This window comes from Typopeltis vanoorti, chromosome 1 (assembly GCF_054136105.1).
Source record: "Typopeltis vanoorti isolate ZY-2024b chromosome 1, IOZ_Tvanoo_1.0, whole genome shotgun sequence".
In the NCBI taxonomy this organism is placed as follows: Eukaryota; Metazoa; Arthropoda; class Arachnida; order Uropygi; family Thelyphonidae; genus Typopeltis; species Typopeltis vanoorti.
The window spans coordinates 78,077,990-78,099,230 of NC_143549.1; the positions used below are offsets into that span (position 1 = coordinate 78,077,990).

The 21,241-nt window shown below is 36.7% G+C and overlaps 1 protein-coding gene across 1 annotated transcript in view; it reads right to left on the reverse strand.

Annotated features, from left to right (window-relative positions):
- Positions 1–21,241, reverse strand: part of LOC150110118 (glutamate receptor-interacting protein 1-like) — a 311,102-nt gene that overhangs the window by 32,309 nt on the left and 257,552 nt on the right. The window contains exon 17 of the mRNA XM_090397962.1: positions 13,642–13,786. Coding sequence (XP_090254088.1) covers positions 13,642–13,786 — 145 coding nt within the window. The remainder of the gene's footprint in view (positions 1–13,641; positions 13,787–21,241) is intronic.

Consider the following 21,241-nt stretch of genomic DNA (forward strand, 5'->3'; position numbering starts at 1 on the left):
CTCATGACTCTCATATCTGTGGTCTCTAGTCTTTGGTCGAGTGTTTTATTTCTAACCCAGCTCACAAATCCATAAGTTAAAATTGGTTTGAACACTGTCTTGTATACAGATAATTGAGTGTTTTCACTAATTTCTCTCTTATTCAGTTGACTTCCTACCATACCAGCTTTGTTAATTCTGTTATCTATTTCCATATTTAATTTACCATCTTCGCTAAAAATTGTGCCTAAGTAGCTGAAATGTTTTACTTGTTCTATAGGTTCTCCATTCAAAATGTAGTTCATATTTTCAATGCTTCTCCCTCTTTTCATTGTCTTTGTTTTGTTATTGCTGACCTTCATATCAAATCTATTACAAGAGTTATTCAATTTAGTCAGAGACTCTTGTGGATTTATTTAGAAGTATAACATCATCTGCATAGAGTAAAGAGCTGAGATTAACATCTCAATTTTGATGTCAGGTTTGATACCACTTTTCTTCATAATGTGATCCATATAGATAATAAATAACAAAGGGGATAACATACATCCTTGTCTGACACCAGATTTATCATAAAAACCATCTTCCTGTACTTCCTTCAATTCCAACTGCTGACTTACAACTCAAATAAAGACTAAGTATTGCTTGATATAATGCTCCATTGACACCATACAACTGTAGCACTTTGAACAGTTTCTCTCTTGGCACCCTGTCATACGCCTTTTCCAGATCTACAAATCTTAAATACAGATCTTTGTTATGTTCCCAAGATTTCTCAACTATTTGTCGTAACGTGAAAATTTGATCCTGACAGCCTCTATTTGGCCTGAATCCAGCTTGTTCTTCACCAAGCTTGCTCCCCTTCCACAATCCTTCTGAACTGTTTCTCAAGTATACTTGAAAAAATCTTACCAGGAACATTCAGTAAGGAAATACCTCTGTGATTCTCACATTCAGTTTTATTTCCCTTTTTTTTATATATGGGTACTATGAGAGCTCTACTCCAATCAACTGAAATTCGTCCCTTCCTGGCCTTCTGAATTATGTAGTACAGCCACTCAGATTTTATATCTCCATACTTGAGCATTTCTGGTCACATATCATCTACTCTGACTGCCTTTCCATATTTCAGGCTTTTGATGGCTTTTTTCTACTTCAAGTATGGATATGTATTCATGGTCAATGTTTTTTTTTTTTTTTTTTTTTTTTTTAAAATCACTGTCTGTGCTGTCATCACTGCTTGTTTCATTTAGCAATTTTTCGAAGTAATTACTTCATACATCAAGGATATCTTTTTCACCAGTTTTCATTTCACCTTTTAAAGGAAAATATATACATTCCATTTACAGCACTCTCTCTCCCCTCCATTTCTGAGCTTCTTCAACAAACTGAATATCTTGCCACCTTCTTGATATTTATTTTCTGTGTTCATAACAAAGTTTTCCCATGACTTTTGTTTAGCTAGTTTCACACAGTGTTTAACTTTCTTACATTTGTCCCTGTATTCTCTAAGAGCAAAAGCTGACTTGTTTGCCAGGAACTTTTGATATGCCTCTTTAACTTCATGTGTCCACCATGGGGTTTTGATTTTTCTATCCTTGCAGACAAGCTCACTACATGCCTGTCTGGCTGAATCAATCAATGTTTTCTTCAAGGCTTGCCATTGAATCTCCAAGGTTTGGTTCTCAAACTCTTTCATTTTTTCTTGAGTCATGTTTGTGTATTTTAGTCTACAGTTTACATCTGAGAGCTGCTCAACTTTTATTTGCTTCAGTATTTTCGGTATGAAATTTAATTTTATCCTGCTCAAGACTAAATGGTGATCACTTCCAATTTCAGATCCTCTGTAGGCTCTAGTGTCCTGCACCAGTGGGAAAACATCACTAACAACAATAACATAGTCAATGAGACTTTTCCTTTTCTTGTCTCTTCTCTCCATGTAAATCTGTGCACATTTTTATGTTGGAACATTGTGTTAGTAATAACCAGTCCCTGTCCCGAGCAGAAATTCAACAGGTATTTGCCATTATTATTAGCTTTGTTCTTTTCTTCTAATATTCCCAAAATATTTTTGTATGTCTGACAATCATTTCCTACTCTGCTATTTAGATCCTCAAAAAGGACCAACTTCTCCTTTTTCATTGTGTCACTTGCTTTCTCTGAAGCCTCGAAAAAATTCCTCCACTTCTAACCTTAGCAGAACCTTCTGTGGGATCATACGCACAAATAAGCCTCATTGTCCAATTCCCCATCACTCTACTTGATATTTCTTGCCATTCAAGAAGATAAACCTCGTATTTTGTGTTCAATACTATAGCTACACCTTCTTTATCCTGATTGTCACTGCCGAATATAACATTTTGTATTTATTGCTCAGAAAAATCTCACCAGATTGTCTTTTTTTGTTTCAGTCACCCCTATTATGTCGATCTGGTACTTATCCAATTCCTCAGCTAGCTCCATTTCTTTGCCATTCAGGCTTCTTATGTTGATAGTACTGATCTTGAACTGTGGTGACGAGTTGGGGTGTCTTTTAGGATTTGTTACAGTAGCTGACTTTTTGCTGTTCACCTGGCAAAAACGATGCTATGTAGGGGATTAATATTTGAAACAAATAAATAAATATACAAAGTTCTGTTTTGTACTAAAATTCATATTTTTGTTTTTTCAGTGGCTATTAATCTAATATATGGATTAACAACATACTAAATGTTCATGGCAACTAGAAAAAATAGTAATAACAATTCTGGACATGCTCAATTAGAATTCTATTAACTTATATCTTCATGAGACAGATATTTAAATATAGAGATAGATAAAGAAAAGTTTATTATTTTTATGCACTACAGCAGAGGTGTAAAACTGGCAGCCCACAGGCTGCATGCAACCCCGAAAGCAATTTCTTGCAGCCCACAATGCTTCAAGGAAAATGAAAAAAAAAAAAAAAGGGGGGGATGGTTGCTTTTTATAATAAAACAGAAATACCATATTTACTCGAATATAACTCGCACTTGCGTATCACTTACACCCCTGATTTTACTTTACGAAAAAGATTTTTTTAAAGTTTTGCATATACATTGCACACGAAAATAAAGTTTAACCACTTTCAAGTTGGGGGCGATAACTCGATCTCTGCAGTAAACAACATGCCCTCCCTAACTGCACAATAAAACTTTATTCATTGCACAATAAAGGAAAACAAGTAGTTTTATTGTGCAATGAATAAAGTACTGAGACATTTGCAGTCTGTGTAATATACCGGTATTTCTTTAGTGCAATTAGAGACAACTGGGATAAACATGGCACTAACTAATGAATCATATGTCTCCTCCCACATTAACCATGCTGTTTAGACTCAAGCAAAACCATATGTTGCACCGGCAAACACAGTATCTAATTAAAACTAGTGTTTATTTAGATGTGTGTGAGTGCACCCACTAACTCAGATGCAAAGCAACAATAAAATTAATTTCAGTTTAATTTGGTTTAAATGGCATCTATTGTAAATATTAATAAAAAAAAATTCAGCTAACGCCTTTTATTCCCGTAATATAAATATAATAAAAATATTCTTTATTTTTTTTTAGTTGTCATAATCATTATACTATTGTTTTATATGTCTTGTAATAACTTAGAATAAATAAAATTTCTTAAAATTTCTTTCTAAGTTTCCAATTTATTTATACTCATTCTTTCCCTTCGATTCTAATTAGTGAAGGTTTTTTTAGTCGAAAATTTTTTGCTGCCCACTTGAGATATACTTTTATAGCAAATAGCCTGCGGTCCAATTGAGTTTGATACTCCTGCACTACAGTCAACTCTTGTTTGTTTTATGATACAGAATTCTCAAGTGACTGGCTCCTATTTCATTACAGGTAAATTTGATTAACTGGCCTTTGTTTTTATGGAACTCTCCCCATATGCTTGTTGCTTTTCACATGATTTTGAAAGCAGCTAGTAGGTGCACTTATAATGGGCTTGAGAGCAGCATTGCAAAAAATCCTGTGCATCAAGATGCAAAAACCAAATACAAACTGCTTAATTTAATTTAGCAGGGAAATTTTAAATACCTAAAATACGAGGGTGGTCTGAAAAGTTCTCGACCTAACAATGAAACAACGAATTTACAATTTCAAAATTATTTTTATTTTTCAACATACTCTCCTTTAAGACTAATACATTTATTCCAGCAATGCTCCAGCACCATTATCCTGTCCCTGTAGTGGTTCTCAGTAAGATCTGCAAAATAAACCTCTACAGCTGCAGCTGTAGAGGGGTATTTTGATTTTGAATCACCTCTTGATTCGAAGAAAAATGCTGACTAGCGAGGAAGAGTTTTAGTTTTGGGAAGAGATAAAAGTCAGAGGGAGCCAAATCTGGGGGGAATAGGGTGGATGTTCCAACAATTCATAGTGCAGATCCCTTAATTTTCCCATTGCCAAAACACCTTTGTGAGCAGGTGCATTGTCCTGATGCAAGATGATTTTTTTTTTTCTGCAAACCGGGTCTTTTTTCATGAATTTTTTCATCTAGTGTCTGGTTAAAAGATCAGAATAATATTCCCTGGTTATTGTTTTACCCTTTTCAAGATAATTAATAAACAAAATGCCTTTAGCATCCCAAACCACCGATTGGCCATGACCTTTCCTGCTGATGGAACCAACTTTGTCTTCTTTGGTGCTAAACAACTGGCTTCTGTCCACTGTTTTTGACTGCTGTTTGAATTCTGGTGGGTGATGGTGAATCCAAGTCTCATCCATAGTAATAAATCAATGCACAAAATCCGTTTTATTCTTGTTAAACACTCCAAGCACTATTCAGAGATTTTTATGCAAGTGTGTTTTTGATCTGCTGTGAGCAAGCATGCCACCCATCTTGTGCAAAGCTTTTTCATTTCCAATTCTTCATGCAAAATATATTCTACACGTTCTTTTGAAATGCCTATAGTCTCAGCAATTTCATGCACTTAAACTCACTGGTCATCCAATACCATATCGTGCACTTGATCAGTGATTTCTGGTGTTGTTACACTTTTTGGACGTCCTTCACGTGGATCATCTTCAAGGCTGGTACGGCCACGTTTAAACTCAGCAGCCCATTTCTTAATTGTTAAAAATGAAGGAGAAGAGTGCCCATAAACTTTTATGAACTTCAAATGAATTTCTTTTGGCATTAAACCTTCTTTTACAAAGAATTTTAAAACCACACAATATTCAATTTTATCCATTTCAAGGGATACAGACAACACTTTTGCTTCAGACAGCTGTATAAAATTACTTAATAGAATGACCAGTTTCACATGGATGCTTATGATAGATGTACCAACTTAGAAAAAAAAAAATCTTGCCTATAGTGTTGCCATCTATGGTCGAGGCTGAGAACTTTTCAGACCACCCTCATAATGTTAACAAAACTATTTAATGAAGAAGAAAAACCTACGACTTTTATTATCCACAGAACCATAATAAGTTAAGAATGCACAACCCAGAATTACAAAATACTGGGTTGTGCATTCTTTAATTATCCACTTTTATTATCCATAGAACTATAATAAGTATGGAATGCACAACCCAGTATTACAAAATAAAAGTGCATAGTATTGTGCACATAAAAACTTCAAAAAATAAGTATCTGATCTCTTCACACTTAAGAATTCTGAATTTATAGTTTTAGCTACTGAATTAATAGTCAACAAGCATACTTTATTTTTTTTTTCTAATTAGAAGTCAGTAACTGAAAAATGTTCTGTTCAGATAGCATACTTTAAGAAGTACGATACCAGTCAAATCATAACAAAGTAGACAGAGCTCTGTATTATCTCATGTTGTTAACTTCAGATTAATTTCTTTGGACAAACTTTAGCTAGCTCTTCTACTTGTAAGAGAGATACTATAATAACTAAAATAAAAATAATTTCTTGTATGTTTTTTTGATGAAATGATAGTCTTAGTACTTAACCATATTATTATGATTCAGGATGTCCATGTAGTCACAAGACTCATTATAGTAGACCCACCCTAGAAAACATAAAGCCTATCATACCACTCCTTTAACTTATTCACTGTTCATACCATCACCATTCTATCAGACAACGCATTCCATGGTTCAATCACCCACCATGCCCTCTTGGTCATGACTTCCTTTCGCAACTTACAGGGATGACCTCCTCTCGTCTTCCTCCTTCCCCTCTTGAACTGCATGTTCCTTCTACAACTTACCTCAAGAATTCCAGAAATTTCATTCCCTTACTACTACTACATGCAGTTTCTTCTTCCCAATTTATATTGCTGTAGTTAAAATCTTCCATAACAATAATTCTTTTTGCATTCGTCAAGCTCATCTGCTCTTCATTCTCTGGCTTATATAACACCTCACTAAATATTCTGTCCTGCCCACCTAAACCATATGCTCTTAAAACCATCAATGCCATCCAAATCCTCCAATCTGAGATGACATAACTCATCACTTATCATAAGCAGTACTCCATCACTGCATTTGCCCTTCCTATCCTGCCAAAAAATGCTATACCCTGCTACTTCTATTCCTGTCAGTATATCATCTTCTGTCAACCATGTTTCAGTGATCCCAATAATCTTTGGGCAGGCTGAGGTTATCAGTCCTGACAATTAACCTCTTTTATTCCAGATACTCATAGGCATTTGTAGAAAGAATCATGAAGGCTCTGTCATTGTTTCTATACCTATCATTATCCCCTCCAGACTTCCCCTTCTCTCAAGTGACTATTCCCACAAGAGGCCACCCCCCTGCTGTCATCCACCTTGATAATTCTAGTTTCCTTGCATTGACACTCAGACTTGTTCAGAGAAGAACATTCTCTCCAGATGCCTATATCCTTTCTCGTTCAAATACGAGCAGTCTCTCGCTTACAATTCCTTTCTGTTCTCAAATACCCTCTTCATGTATCCACATAATCCAAGCCTCTCTTTCAACACATTCTGGCTATCACACTATTCATTACTGATGCTCTTCTCTGCAGCTCTGCATTATCATATCTGGGCAACACATTCACTATCTTCCATCTGTCTTCTGTACAACCTCAAGCATGAACCTCAGATTTCTTGTCCCCCAATTCACACTGCTCCTCAAGTCATTTGTGCCCATCATCATCACAACCATCTTGTCCACTTTTTTACCTCACTTAATTGCTATAGTCACATTATCTACTGCTCCTCCAGGCAGACACTCCTCTGGTATTCTAAAGAGTGTCCCGAAATTCACGCAAGATTTAAATTTAGCACCATTTGTGCGGTAAAGTGTTGCCAACGAGAAAAAAAAGACAGTGTGACAGCTGACAGTTCAGGGTTATTAAAAATGGAACGCTACATGAAAGAACAACGCATTTTCATTGTTGAGCAATATTTTAAAAATAATGAAGGTTTGGCAGCTACAGTTCGCAATTTTCGTACAAAATATGGTCAGAATAGTGATTTAACTTCATCAACTGTGAAAAGATTAATTAAAAAATTCAAGGAAACTGGATCAATTAGTGATCTTATACACTCTGGCCGTCCTTCAACAAGTCGTTCAACAGAAAACATCGAAGCAGTTCGTGAGAGTGTTGCTGAGAGTCCAGGAACATCAATTCAGCACCGTGGTCTTCAATTGGGCATTTCGAGAAGCTCTCTACAGCGTATTCTCATGAAAGATTTGTATCTTTATGCTTACAAAGTTCAATTGACTCAAGAACTGAAGCCTACTGACCACACACGGCGAAGAGAGTTTGTTGAATGGATTATGGAACAACAACAAGTGGATGCTTATTTTTCGAACAAAATCATCTTCAGCGATGAGGCTCATTTTCATCTTGATGGCTTCGTTAATCGACAAATTTGTCATATTTGGGGTTCAGAAAATCCATGAGTGATTGTTGAGAAACAAATGCATCCACAACGTGTCACTGTTTGGTGCGGATTTTGGGCTGGAGGCATCATCGGTCCATTCTTCTTTGAAAATGCGGCTGGTAAGGCAATAACAGTTAATGGTGCTAGCTATCGCGGCATGATAATCCAGTTTTTTGTGCCTAAATTGCAAGATATGGATGTGGATGACATGCGGTTTCAACAAGACGGTGTCACATGCCATACAGCCCGAGAAACAATTCAATTACTGCACGAGTCACTTCCTGGTCGTGTAATTTCCCGTTTTGGTGATCAGAATTGGCCGCCCAGATCATGTGACTTAACGTTGGATTTTTTCTTTGGGGTTTTATGAAGTCTAAGGTTTATGCCAACAAGCCCACAACCACCCACACCATGAAGGAGGAAATTGAGCACTGTATCAACGAAATTCAGCCACATTTATGCAAAACGGTCATGGAAAATTTCGACAAAAGAGTGCATATGTCCCAGCAAAGCCGTGGAAGCCATTTACCCGATATGCTATTCCATGCATAACCCTATACTGTATACTTTATGAATCAATAAGAAATTACAATTTTTAATTAAAAACCTGTGTTTTCTATCAAAATTACTTCTTGCATGAATTTTGGGACACGTATCTTACACATCACAGATCGAGTCTCCATACATCACATCTCTTACCACTGTTTCTTCCTTACTCACTGGCATCCCCTCCCTCACTCTCTTCTGACACTTTTTCTTGTTCTCCCCCTTACCTCCCATCCTATCATCTCTCTCTCTCTATCCCTGGTTCCTGCAGTGTTTCACCTTTCTCTCACTCCCTCTTTTTACTATTATTACTAAACAAGACCTCATGGAGTCAAAGACTCATCTAGGAGGACCTTTTATCTCACACACATCTCATCATACTGTGTCTTAAACACATGCAAACTCCTTGCAGACACCACACTCTCAGGCAAGGCATTCCAATCACTCACAACTCTGCACGAAAAAAATCTGCCTCTCACTACCCTACTCACACCCTCTTTATACAGTTTCCAGGGATGACCTCTGGTTCTCCCCTGATCTCCCACTATTCTCTGTAGAACTTCTCCACCATTGATCTTATAACAACCCCTTACCAACTTGTAGGTCTCTATCATATCTCCCCTCTTCCTTCTCTCCACTAGACTCTGCAAATTACATCTTTTCAATCTTTCCTCATACTCGACATTCCAGAGGTCAGAAACTACCTTAGTCAGTCGCCTTTGGACCCTTTTCAACATCTCTTCATCCTTCTGAAAAAAAACCAGGTGACCAAATCTGGGCACAATAATCCATGTGTGACCTAATCAAAGCCTTATACAATGGAACAAGAATCTCCCTACTTCTACACGTCAGTGTCCTCCGCATCATTCCCAGAAGTCTTTGTGTTGTCTTCACAATTTTGGCAATGTGTCCCCTAAATTTTAGATTCTTATCCACTATCACCCCCAGATCTCTTATTTCCTCTACTTCTAACAATATATTCTCACCAAATCAAATTCTGCATCAAATCTTTGTTTTCCAAATTTTAAAACCTTACATTTTGCAACATTGAACTCACATCCCCATTTGCTTGCCCAATCACTCAATTTATTCAAGTCTTCTTGCAAGGCCACAACATCTTCACTACTCTTTATGGTTCGTCCCAACTTTGCATCATCTGCAAACAACTGAATATCTCCATCCAAATCTTCGCCAATATCATTAATATACAAGTTAAATAGTAATGGCCCTAAAACAGACCCCTGAGGCACTCCACTAGTGACTTTCCTTTTCCTGGATCTTGCACCCCCATACACAACTTGTTGATACCTATGAGATAGCCAGTCTCCAATCCAATGCACTAATCTAATATCCAACCCGATCTGCTCTAGTTTGACTGTCAACTTATCATGAGGTACTCTATCAAAAGCTTTTGCGAAATCCAAGTATATTACTGTGTATCCTTCTCCTCTGTCCAAGGAAGCAGTCACTTTATTGTAATAAGTAGATTACTAAAACATGACCTCCCTTTAGTAAATCCATGCTGTCCATCAAAGATTATACCATTGTTGTCAGCCCAACTCTGGATCCTAGTTCTCACAAGCTTCTCCAACAACTTAACCACAACACCTGACACACAGATAGGCCTATAGTTTGATGCTTGAGTTCGATCACCTCCTTTATGAAGTGGCACAATCTTGTCCTCCTTCCACTCTTTAGGGACTTGACCAAGTGCAAGACTAGTATTAAAAAATTATGTCAAGGCAGGTGTCAACTCTCTGGCATATTCCTTCAGAATACGCGGTGATATATTATCAAGTCCCACAGCCTTATTAACATCTAGTTTACTCAACTCCCCAAACACCTCTTGCTCACTTATAGTCAGTCTCTCCTCCCCATCATCAACTGCCCTTAATCTCTCCATGAAGTCACATTCACAAGATTGAAAGATCTTTATGAATTGCTCATTAAGTATCTCCACCACACATTCTGCAATAGCTGTCTTTATACCATTTCCTCCAATCAATGTCATCCTTCCATAATCATTCTTTCTTTTGCTGGCTACATATTGAAAGAACTCCCTAGGATTCTTTTTGGCTTCATTAGCTAACTGCTGTTCATACCTCTCTTTAGCTACTCTCACCAACCAAGTCACCCTCCTTGCCTGGTCTTTGTAGACCTCATGAAATTGGTTACTTCCACTTCTCTTATGCTGCCTCCACAATGCCCTTTTTCTCTGTATTGCATGCTTAATCTCTTTATTCATCCATCTCACACCTACCTTATTTAACCTTCTCACCCATGGTATACATTTAGACATTGCATCTACTAAGTAGTTTTTGAAAATCCCGCAAGCTGCATTGATCTCTTTTCCAGCTAACTCCTCATTCCATGCTACACCTGCAAGCTGTCTCCTGAGCTCTTCATAATCACTCCCCCTTGTAGTTCCACATACACCCTTTTTTCACAGGGGTCCTTGCACTGCTGGCAACCACCCAGGTAATCACCTCATGGTCACGTTCACCAACTGGTGGATGATTTGACACCTCATTGATAATTACATCCTCTGATGAGATGACCAAATCCAAGACCCTTAATCCTCGTGTGCCCTCTGTTACATACTGTCTGAGGTAGTTATCCCTCAAAAACTCAAGAAACTCATTTTCTTTACTTCCAGTTGCTATCTCTTCATTCCAGTCTATATTGCCATAATTAAAATCACCCATAATGATCAACCTTTTCTTATTTGCTTGGCTTATTTGACTATACATTTCACTATCACCACCATCCACATTACCAGGTCTATAACAACATCACACCAAGTATTTGATTCTATTCACCTCTATCTCACACCATACTGCCTCAAAACCACTGGCCCTATTTCCCTCTTGCATCTCTACCTTGTATGGACATAACTCTTTCTCTATCATCAACAGCACTCCCCCTCCCTTTTTACCCCTTCTATCCTCCCGAAACACATCATACCTTTCCATCTCTATTCCTGTCAGGATGTCGTCCTCATCTAACCATGTCTCACTTATTCCGACAATCTCTGGTTGCACAGACGCAATTAGTGCAACCATTTCATCCGCCTTGTTTCTTATACTTCTAGCATTGGTATACAAACACAACAACTCTTTTCTGGATCTACAGCTAGTTCCACTGATACCACTCACTCGATGTGATCTCTCCATGCTGGACTGGGGCCGTTTCCCTTTCTGCTTCTTCATTTTAGAACCCTTTGCAATTCCATCTGTTTCCTCTTGATCCCTAATCATCCCATTACTTTCCTACCTACACATGCTCTCACCTCCTCTTGGAGCATCCACCTTTCTCACGCTGTGTACCCCTGTCCACCCTGAGCCTCCCCGTTTCCCTGCTCCTTTTGCACACCCATTCTCTCATTTTCTGTACTCATACCACTCACTTCTCCATTCATTTCCACTTCTTCAATCTCTCCTGTCTTACTCTCTTGCCCTTCCACATCACTCCCCTCTCGATCTGATTCATTCTTTGTATTCACTTCTCTACTTTCCAGCAGCAGTCTCTCCAAGCGACTCACACCATAACCACTCAAATGCAGTCCATCGCTCCCATACAGCTCACTTCGTCCCTCAAACTCATTCCACACATTAACAAACTGTACTCCCATCTCCTCACACATATTAGCCAGAATATCATTCATAATCCTTGCTCTCTGCCTCATTTCACCACAGTCATACCTAGACAACACACTAACTACCCTTCCTGTCACACTATTCTCTTTTATCCTTCCAAGTAGTCTCCTGATATCCATTCTGACACGCTCTTTGTCCTCTCTCAAATCATTTGTACCAATTAATACTATTCACTCTTTTGCTCGCTCCCACCTCATATCCAATGCCTTAATCACTCTACTCATTTTACCACCTGGAAAACATACCTTGTGCATTTTATCCTCTAGCACACCTTTAATAATGGAGTTGCCATACAATGCCACTTGCTCATCTTTTGTTAACTCTTTCATGCCATCATGATTTATTTTAATAGTTTTGACCTGAATTCTCTTAATTTCATTCTGCATCCATTTCATTTCTTGCTTCATCCAATCCAATTCACCTTCCGAACCTCGCGACACATTCTCTCTATCATTAAATCTTTCTAACTTTCTAACTCTCAACCCCCTCTTCTCACTTTCCCTCTCATTCATCCTTCTTTGTTTCCGTACTTTCGGTCCAACATAAGTCCAACTTTCACTATCATTCTTCTCACTTTCACTCTCATTTATCTTTCTTTGTTTCCGTACTTTCGAACTAACATGCATCCAACTTTCGCTATTATTCTTCTCACTTTTACTGTCCCAGTTTTCACTGGGTTTCCTATTCTCTTTCCTTTTATCATTCCCATAACTTTCTCTCACTCCTACTCTGATTTGCTTTGCATTAGTTGTTTCCAGTCATCTAATCTCTTCTTTCTTGCTTCTCAATTTGTTCCTGATACATTCCAATGTCTTTCAATGCATCTCTCTCTCTCTCACTGCAAGCTACCTACTCTTACTCAACATTCATCCTCCCATTCAACACTATCTTCTAAAACTATACCTCTTTCAAACCTGCTATACTCCCTACTTTTATGTTCTCATTCACATGCCACTTGTTTTCCTCACCTTCAATCACGCTACTCATCTCTCTCATTCAGTATTCATCTGTTTCTGATGTAACACTGCCAAGGTCTGTTATGCTAATTTCTAAATAAAATTTTTTCCATGTTTTATCTTTTACACAGACATGCACTCCTTTCTCTCACCTGCCACATTTATAACTGCCAGGATGCATACATGCTGCAAGCACATCATATCACAAAATCCTGTATTATGCTGTGTAAAACATAGTCCTTAAATGGTGGAGGACAGTGATAAGCCATTGGCTGACTGAATTATGGCTGCTGCCATTAATCAAACACTACACAAAGAATACCAACAAACTATACTAAAATATTGCTTTTAAGTACAAATTTCCAAGTGCAAACTGCCCACAGATTATGTTCTATCTTAGATTCCCTGTAAATTCAAAGTAAAACTAATAAATTATAACAAACTTATTTTTTTGCTGCTACCTCGTAACACATCCAACTATTACCTCGCTATCTGGTGGAATTTTTGCTTTATATAGATATAACTCAGTATGTCTGGAAGTTTTGTCTGGCCATTTTATCCCACAGAAATCAAATAAACAAGAGTTTACTCTACATGATATTAAGAAATTTCACTAATTAGATCATAGGAGTGAAAACACACCACTTCTTGCAACATCATTTTCGTTCTTGAGATCTGCTCTTGCTATTCGAGGTGACATCTCCAATTTAGAACTGTCCCATGATTCCACAGCACTATCAACACTGGGCAATGGTCTAACAAAGGAACTCATGTAATCTTCCTCTGTCTAATGTAAAAAAAAAAAAAGAAAAAAGAGAACTTCACACAACAGTCCGTAATAACAATTCTTTCAAACTGAAGATATTTGCATTAAAAATCTCTTCTGACATAAAAAAAAAACTGTAATGCATCATTTACTGTGAACATTTCAAGAAAAAATAAAAATTTGTTTTGGTATGTATTTAATTATAATATTTGGCAAAACATTATCTGAATAATGCATGAAATTGAATAGGTTATTGTTATTATTATTTTAAATGGAAAATCCATCCACAAGAGGTTTGGCCACCTATAGTACACTAATACAGTGGATGATCAAGAAGGAATTTGTTCACATTTACCTTGAAGAGCTATGGATTGTATTCCTTGGGAAACACATAAGACAGCAGACTGTTCCAGAGGGCAGCAATGGAAGGGTTGAATGAAGAGGAGAAATTTGTTGCTCCCTCAACAATTAACACTCCCCCATGGTGCAGCTCTAAATGCACATTTGTTTATATATACATTACTTCTACTTCAGCACACCATCAATCCTGCACTCAAGAGATTCCAAACTTATAGTACTCAATTATGTATGGAGTGAAAGTCAGGAAAAAAAATAAGATCTCTTGATATTATTATTATAATTATTATTCAGGACCTCTATAGAGCCACAAGACTCATCTTTGGAGTCCCATCTTAGATAACACAGTATCATACCACTCCTTGAACTCATTCACTGTTCATACTGTCACTACCATGGAATGCATTGCCTATCTGGCAATGCATTTTGTAATTTTGTATCCACTTGACAATACTGAAATATTATAAAAGACAAAGAACACAAGAGCAAACTCAATCATTATAATAAACTAGAAAAGTCCTATAAATCCCATAGCATCATAAATACTATTTTAAAAGCAATTTTCCATAGCAAATATTCATTATAATAAATCACCATTTCAGTCCTAAGATTTGAAATATTGAGATATAAATGGTAGTAGTGAAGCATTAAAAAATGTTTTTTTTTCTTAATACTGTAATGTGAAAACTTTCCAAGTTCATGTCTAATATTATTGTTATTGTAAATATAATGGGTTTGTCTTAAAAGGTAAATTATTAATTAGATTAAGAATTTACAAAAATTATACTCACTGAATCTGAATTCACTCCATTGAGCTGCCATTATAATTTGTTTTCATTTATCCTTAAATTCATTTTTAATCATGCAGTTTTTTCTCAATTTAATTTATAATCACTCCCACAACAAATACTGAAAAGCCTCTTGTGTGTAAAGTAGGACTGTTTTGGTAGCAATGAATTCACAAGGAGAATGTCATGGAGATTGGAGTTTAAGACACCAGTTATGGCAATCTTGAGCTTGAAATGATTGTACTTTACAAAGTTTGCCAAGCAAAGAAGAAAATGGAAAATATGGTCATCAACAAAGCTCTGGATTAGGACTTGTAGTTAGTGAGAGAAGTTAATTTATGGCCAAGAAGAGCGTGGAATTCAAGTGTGCAGAGCCCTGAAGTACTCTATTACTGGTGGAAATATGAGGGGAGGAAATTATCTACTATGACATGAATGACCAGAGAGGAAGCCAACATCTCAATTGCAAAGGGTGAATGCAGACCATTAAGTGGTTGTTTAATGGGTGGTTGGTTAATGGCAAGCAGGCTTCTGTATGAGACCGATTCAAATGCCCTGGATAAAAGGTCAAGAGCATCTACATTGCTTTCTCTAAATTTTTCCATGTGTGGAAAGGTTTCTGTTCTTGATTCAGTCTTCATTATCTATCCAAAGTGGATAGTAAAGACTGAGAGGGACAGACTCCATGCTACTCACCATTAATTAGCTAATGGGCCTCTAAGTAGTGAAAAATTGGCTACTATTTCTGAGAGAAGTGAAGTGAGAGCAATGGGACAACAGATGGCTGATGTATTAACATTATTGTTATGCTAGATTGTTTAATGATTTCTGATTAAGTCTTACTGTATGTCTTACTACAGAAATTAAAGTTTTGTATATACCTTTCACATGAAAAAACAGTTTAAAACTTTAAGAAATAGACAGTTATGGCAGTTTCAAATATCTTGCAATTCGGAAGACAATCAGCATTTCAACCCAACAGTCGTCGACTGTAAGATTGAGGACAAAGTGATGGATTTTCCTCGCTATGTGATTCAACTTAGGGAGAGCAATAACTATATGTTATCACAAATAGCCAATGCCGATCAAACACTCCTCAATTTTGACATGCTGCAGCAAACAACAAACAGAAAATGGTGAAAAAAGTGCGCATTTGTGAGCATTATGCTCAATGCTCACAATGTAAGTGAAAAATTGCAATGCACAATCGTACTTTCAATTACTGCAAATGGAAGAAAGTTGCCTCCTTATGTAACATTCAGAGGAAAACAGTGTCAAAGGAGAAATTTCCCCCCTGGAATTCATGTAAGAGTACAAGAAAAAGGATGGATGGACACTACAATGGTTCATGATTGGATTAGAACAATTTGAGACAAACATCCAGGGGCTTATTTCGACACCCTGCTCTCCTCATGTGAAGTCCTTAGGATCGAAATTAGTAAAACAACTTTCAGGTGTGAAGATGGGGCCATTATTCCTGGTGGTCTTACACCTCTTCTACAGCTCTTGGATGTATCAGTCAACAAACCATTCAAGGACTACATATGAAAATTCTACACGGAGTGGATGGCAGCCGGCACCTATGACCTGACTCCAGCAGGGAAGATTAAGAGACCATCATTAGAACTGTTGCAACTGGATTTTGAGAGCTTGGGACATGATTTCGCAAGAAATAATTGCAAAGAGTTTTTTAAAAGCTGGCAACAGTTCAATAACGTTGATAATTAAAATTTAAATGCATTAATTTTATAAATAATGTGAGAAATTATAAATTATAATGAATACTGAGGATTTAATTATAAACATCAGCTTAGTTTATCCCTGAAAAACTTTAGTTTCCAAATATTTCCATGATTTTTTTCACTTTAATTTTGGGGAAAAAAAAAGTGCAATTTATATTTGAATAAATAAGATAGTTCTTCAAACTATATTAGTTTGAAGGTATTTTTAGTTTTTGTAAAGTCTCACAACACAAAATAACCCAACTGATTTTCATCAACCATGGTATCAAATGGTTTGGCTGCTCTATGTTGATCTTTCGAAATACATTTTCTCATTTTTATTCAGCTATCTTTTGGCATTATTCATATCAATGTCATACACACTGAATAGTTTAGTTTTTGATGAATTTCCTCAGGCTTTTCTTCTCCAGATTCAATTATGAACTATGTTTTGTTAAAAAATTAATATTTGTTTTATGAAAAAGGAGGTAGATTCAAAACTTTTATAGTAAAAAAAGAAAGTAGATTTAAAACTTTTATAGTAAAAAAAGAAAGTAGATTTAAAACTTGTACAGTAAACAATTCTTACCAGATTAAGCCATATCTAGTAATGCAAATTACTTAACTTTTTTCTGCATAAGTGTAATTAGCTTGATTTTGACTATCACTTCTCAACCATTCTATTTTCATAGTGTTTACTAAGAAGTGTTTCAGGATCATTTTAGTACAGGTATCAATAGCTGGTACTGTTATTGTCACTTGGCACAGGAGATTTTTGCATGTTCTACTTTTAAAACATTTGAAGGTTAAGAAAAAAATGAACAAATAATTATTATTTTTGTGTGTGTTTAATGAAAATCCATCCTACAATTCTTTGCAATCTCAGCTAAAAAAAAAAAAAATGGTAGGAACTTACTGAAAACTGATGAATCAGTCATGCATATGGCCACCACAGTTGCAAAATATTTGTGGAAACCAATTCGATTTGGATACAAAATATGATATACAGCTCAGATAGATGGCGTGTATAGCTCTATTTTGATCTAAAAAAAAAAAAAAAATCCAACATAAGGTATCTGATAGGTACAGCAAGTTGTGTATGGGGGAGCGATATCCAGGAAAAGGAAAGTTACTAGTGGTGTGCCTCAAGGGTCTGTTTTAGGGCCATTGCTGTTTAACTTGTATATTAATGGTATTGGTGAAGATTTGGATGGAGATATTCAGTTGTTTGCAGATTATGCAAAGTTGGGACGAACCATGAAGAGTAGAGAAGATGTTGTGGCCTTACAAGAAGACCTGAATAAATTGAGTGATTGGGCACGGGAATGGTGATGCGAGTTCAATGTTGCCAAATGTAAGGTTTTAAAATTTGGAAAACAAAAATGGGATGCAGAAATTATGCTTGGTGAGGATATATTGTTGGAGGTGGAGGAAATAAGAGATCTGGGCATGACAGTGGATAAGGATCTGAAATTTAGGTGACACATAGCCAAAATTGTGAAGACAATACAAAGGCTTCTGGGAATGATGCAGAGGACACTGACTTATAGAAGTAGGGAGATTCTTGTTCCATTGTATAAGACTTTGATTAGGCCACACAAGGACTATTATGCCCAGATTTGGTCACCTGGTTTTCAGAAGGATGAAGAGCTGTTGGAGATGGTCCAGAGGTGACTGACTAAGGTAGTTTCTAACCTTTTGGAATGTTGAGTATGAGAAAAGATTGAGAAGATGCAACTTGCAGAGTCTGGTGGACAGGAGGAGGAGGGAAGATATGATAGAGACCTACAAGTTATTATGGGGTTGTTATAGGATCAATGCTGGAGAGGTTCTACAGAAAATAGTGGGAGATCAGGAGAGAACCAGAGGTCATCCCTGGAAGCTGTATAAGGAAGGTGTGAGTAAGGGAGTGAGAAGCAGGTTTTTTTCATGAGAGTTGTGAATGATTGGAATGCCTTGCCTGAGAGTGTGGTGTCTGCAGAGAATTTGAGTGTGTTTAAAGCACAGTATGATGAGCTGCATGTTTGATAAAAAGGACCTCCTAGATGAGTCTCTGACTCCATGGGGTCTTGGGTAATAATAAAAATAAGCTACACAAATTCATCCAACATGGGCTTTTATATTTATGCCTTACACAATCTTCAACTCAAAACACTGGGAGTAAACATGAAATGGGTATGAATCAATTTCACGAATTGCTCTGCTCTATGATGGCTTATTTGTCACAGTTCTGCTGAGGAACACAGGATAAAGCTCCAGCCTTGTTTCCAAAGGGTTGTAGTTGGAATACCACTATGTTACAAGGATATGAGAAACAGGATCATGGCCTACAGACTGGAAGATGTTGAAATAAAGAAAGATTGCAAAAACTATAGAACTAGTTTAATATCTCATGCAAGCAAGATTTTATTGAAGATCATGCTAAGTAGCATTGAGGCAGAGATGCCCGAGAAACAAGCAGGTTTTAGAAAAGATAAGAGCACCAGAGATGAGATCCTTTGCCTTAGACAGGTCACAGAAAAATATAAAGAATTTACACTCCATCTGGTAATGTGTTTCTTAGACTACTCTAAAGCTGTGTTCAGGATGTGAAACCATGGGAAGTAATGAAAAGAATGGATTTTCCTCAACAAACTATCAGGTTCATAGCCAACTTGTACAGGGAACAAGAAGCAATGGTGAGAGCAGGTGATGAATTAACTGATTGGATTCAGGTTGGAAAGGGAGTTAGGCAAGGATGTTTACTTTCTCCTTGTTTAGTATATATACTGAGGACATTTTGCATGAAGCAATGAATGAACTCAAGACAGGAATTCAGATAGGTAGTAGATTGATCAGTAATCTCAAGTATTCTGATGATACCATACCCCTCTGTAATGACAGAGAAGAACCAGGACAAATTCTTGATAAAGTTAAAAAGATCAGTAATAACAGAGAACTTCAACTCAATCCTAGCAAGACAAAGATTATGGTTCTCAAAGGAAATACAAACAGGGAAGTTCTTGAGAAACAAGTGTACCTTAATGGAAAAATAATTGAGGAAGTCAGCAAGTTTGAGTACCTGGGATCCATTATTAATGTGAAGAATTGCTATTCAGAAGACATCAGAAGAAAATTAGGAATGGCTAAAACAACAGTCAGAGACTTGTCTAAAATCTGGAAAGGTGGATCTATTTCCATGGGAAATAAGTTGAGATTTTGGTTGCAGTTGTTTTTCCAACAGCGACTTATGGATGTGAGACTTGGAACCTAAGGAAGTCAGGTAAGAAAAGGATAGCTGCTTTTGAGATGTGGTGTTACAGAAAACTTTCAGTAAATGAGGATATCATATTGAAAGGCATACAAATGAATGGATGTTAGAGATCAGCAGAACTTTAAGGTTCCTCTAGGATACTGACAGAAGAAAGTTAAAATATTTTGGACATATTGAAAGAATAGGACTTCTAAAAACAGTAATAGAAGGTAAAATTCCTGGAAAAGAGGAAGGGATAGACTGTCAATGAGATGAATAGATGGTGTGTGTCGAGTGATTGATCTTCAGAGAGATGAAGCCTCCAGAGAAGTATATAACAGGACTACATGGCAAAAACTGGTGTGGCACATCACAGAGCATTGGATGACCATACAACATCTGTGGACACCCAATGAACAGAATAACACTGATATTTAAAGTATTTTGAGGATAAAGGACTTATCACAAATGACCCTACCATCTTACTTACTAGAGACCTGAAAAAATTATATGAATTATTTATTTAGCTTATAGAGGAGGAAATCATTTAAACCCTATAATCTATTGTAAATCATTTAAACCTATTTTCATTTGGGGAAATGTTCATCCTATGTATTCACTATGATTTTCATCCTCACAAGTGTGACATTATGAAGAGCATGAGTGCAGTGATAATAGATGAAAAGAGTGATGGTGAGCAAGCAAGACATGAGGAATTAAATAAGAGGCTAATAAGGCATTTTGAGAGAACATTCCAGTGAGTTAAATACAGCCTTGATGTACTTGCTTAACAAGTCTTATTATTATTAATATCTAACCTCCATGGAATCAGAGGCTCATCATGGGAGGTACATCCAACTGTGCCTTAAACTCATTCAATGTGTCCAGATTCAAAACACACTCATGCAATGCATTCCACTCACCAACCACTCTCCATGTAAAGAACCTTCTCCTCACACCCTCCTTATACAGTTTCCAGTGGAAAGAGGGCAGATTTGTTCTATTTCATGAAAGACATAAGCATGAGGCTTCAAATTTTAATCAACTTTTAAATCTAATTAATCATTAAGTCATGGATGCTTGTGAATGATAGTAGATGATTTTCATTACCTGTTGAGACCTCCACACTGCTGATTGCAAGACTTTAAAAGCAATAACCATGGTCATTCTCTAGAGCAGGGATTCCAGATTATCTAATCTTGGCCCACCCAAAGTCCTAATGTGTACTAAGTTTACAACTTTCATGAGTGGGATTATCATTATAAAAAAGGTAAAGAATCTTTATAAAAGTTCCATATCCTTTTTTTCTAGACAGGGTGTGAACCTAGGTTCTAACAAAAGGAACTGTGGAATTACAGAGGCTTTTTTTAATATATAT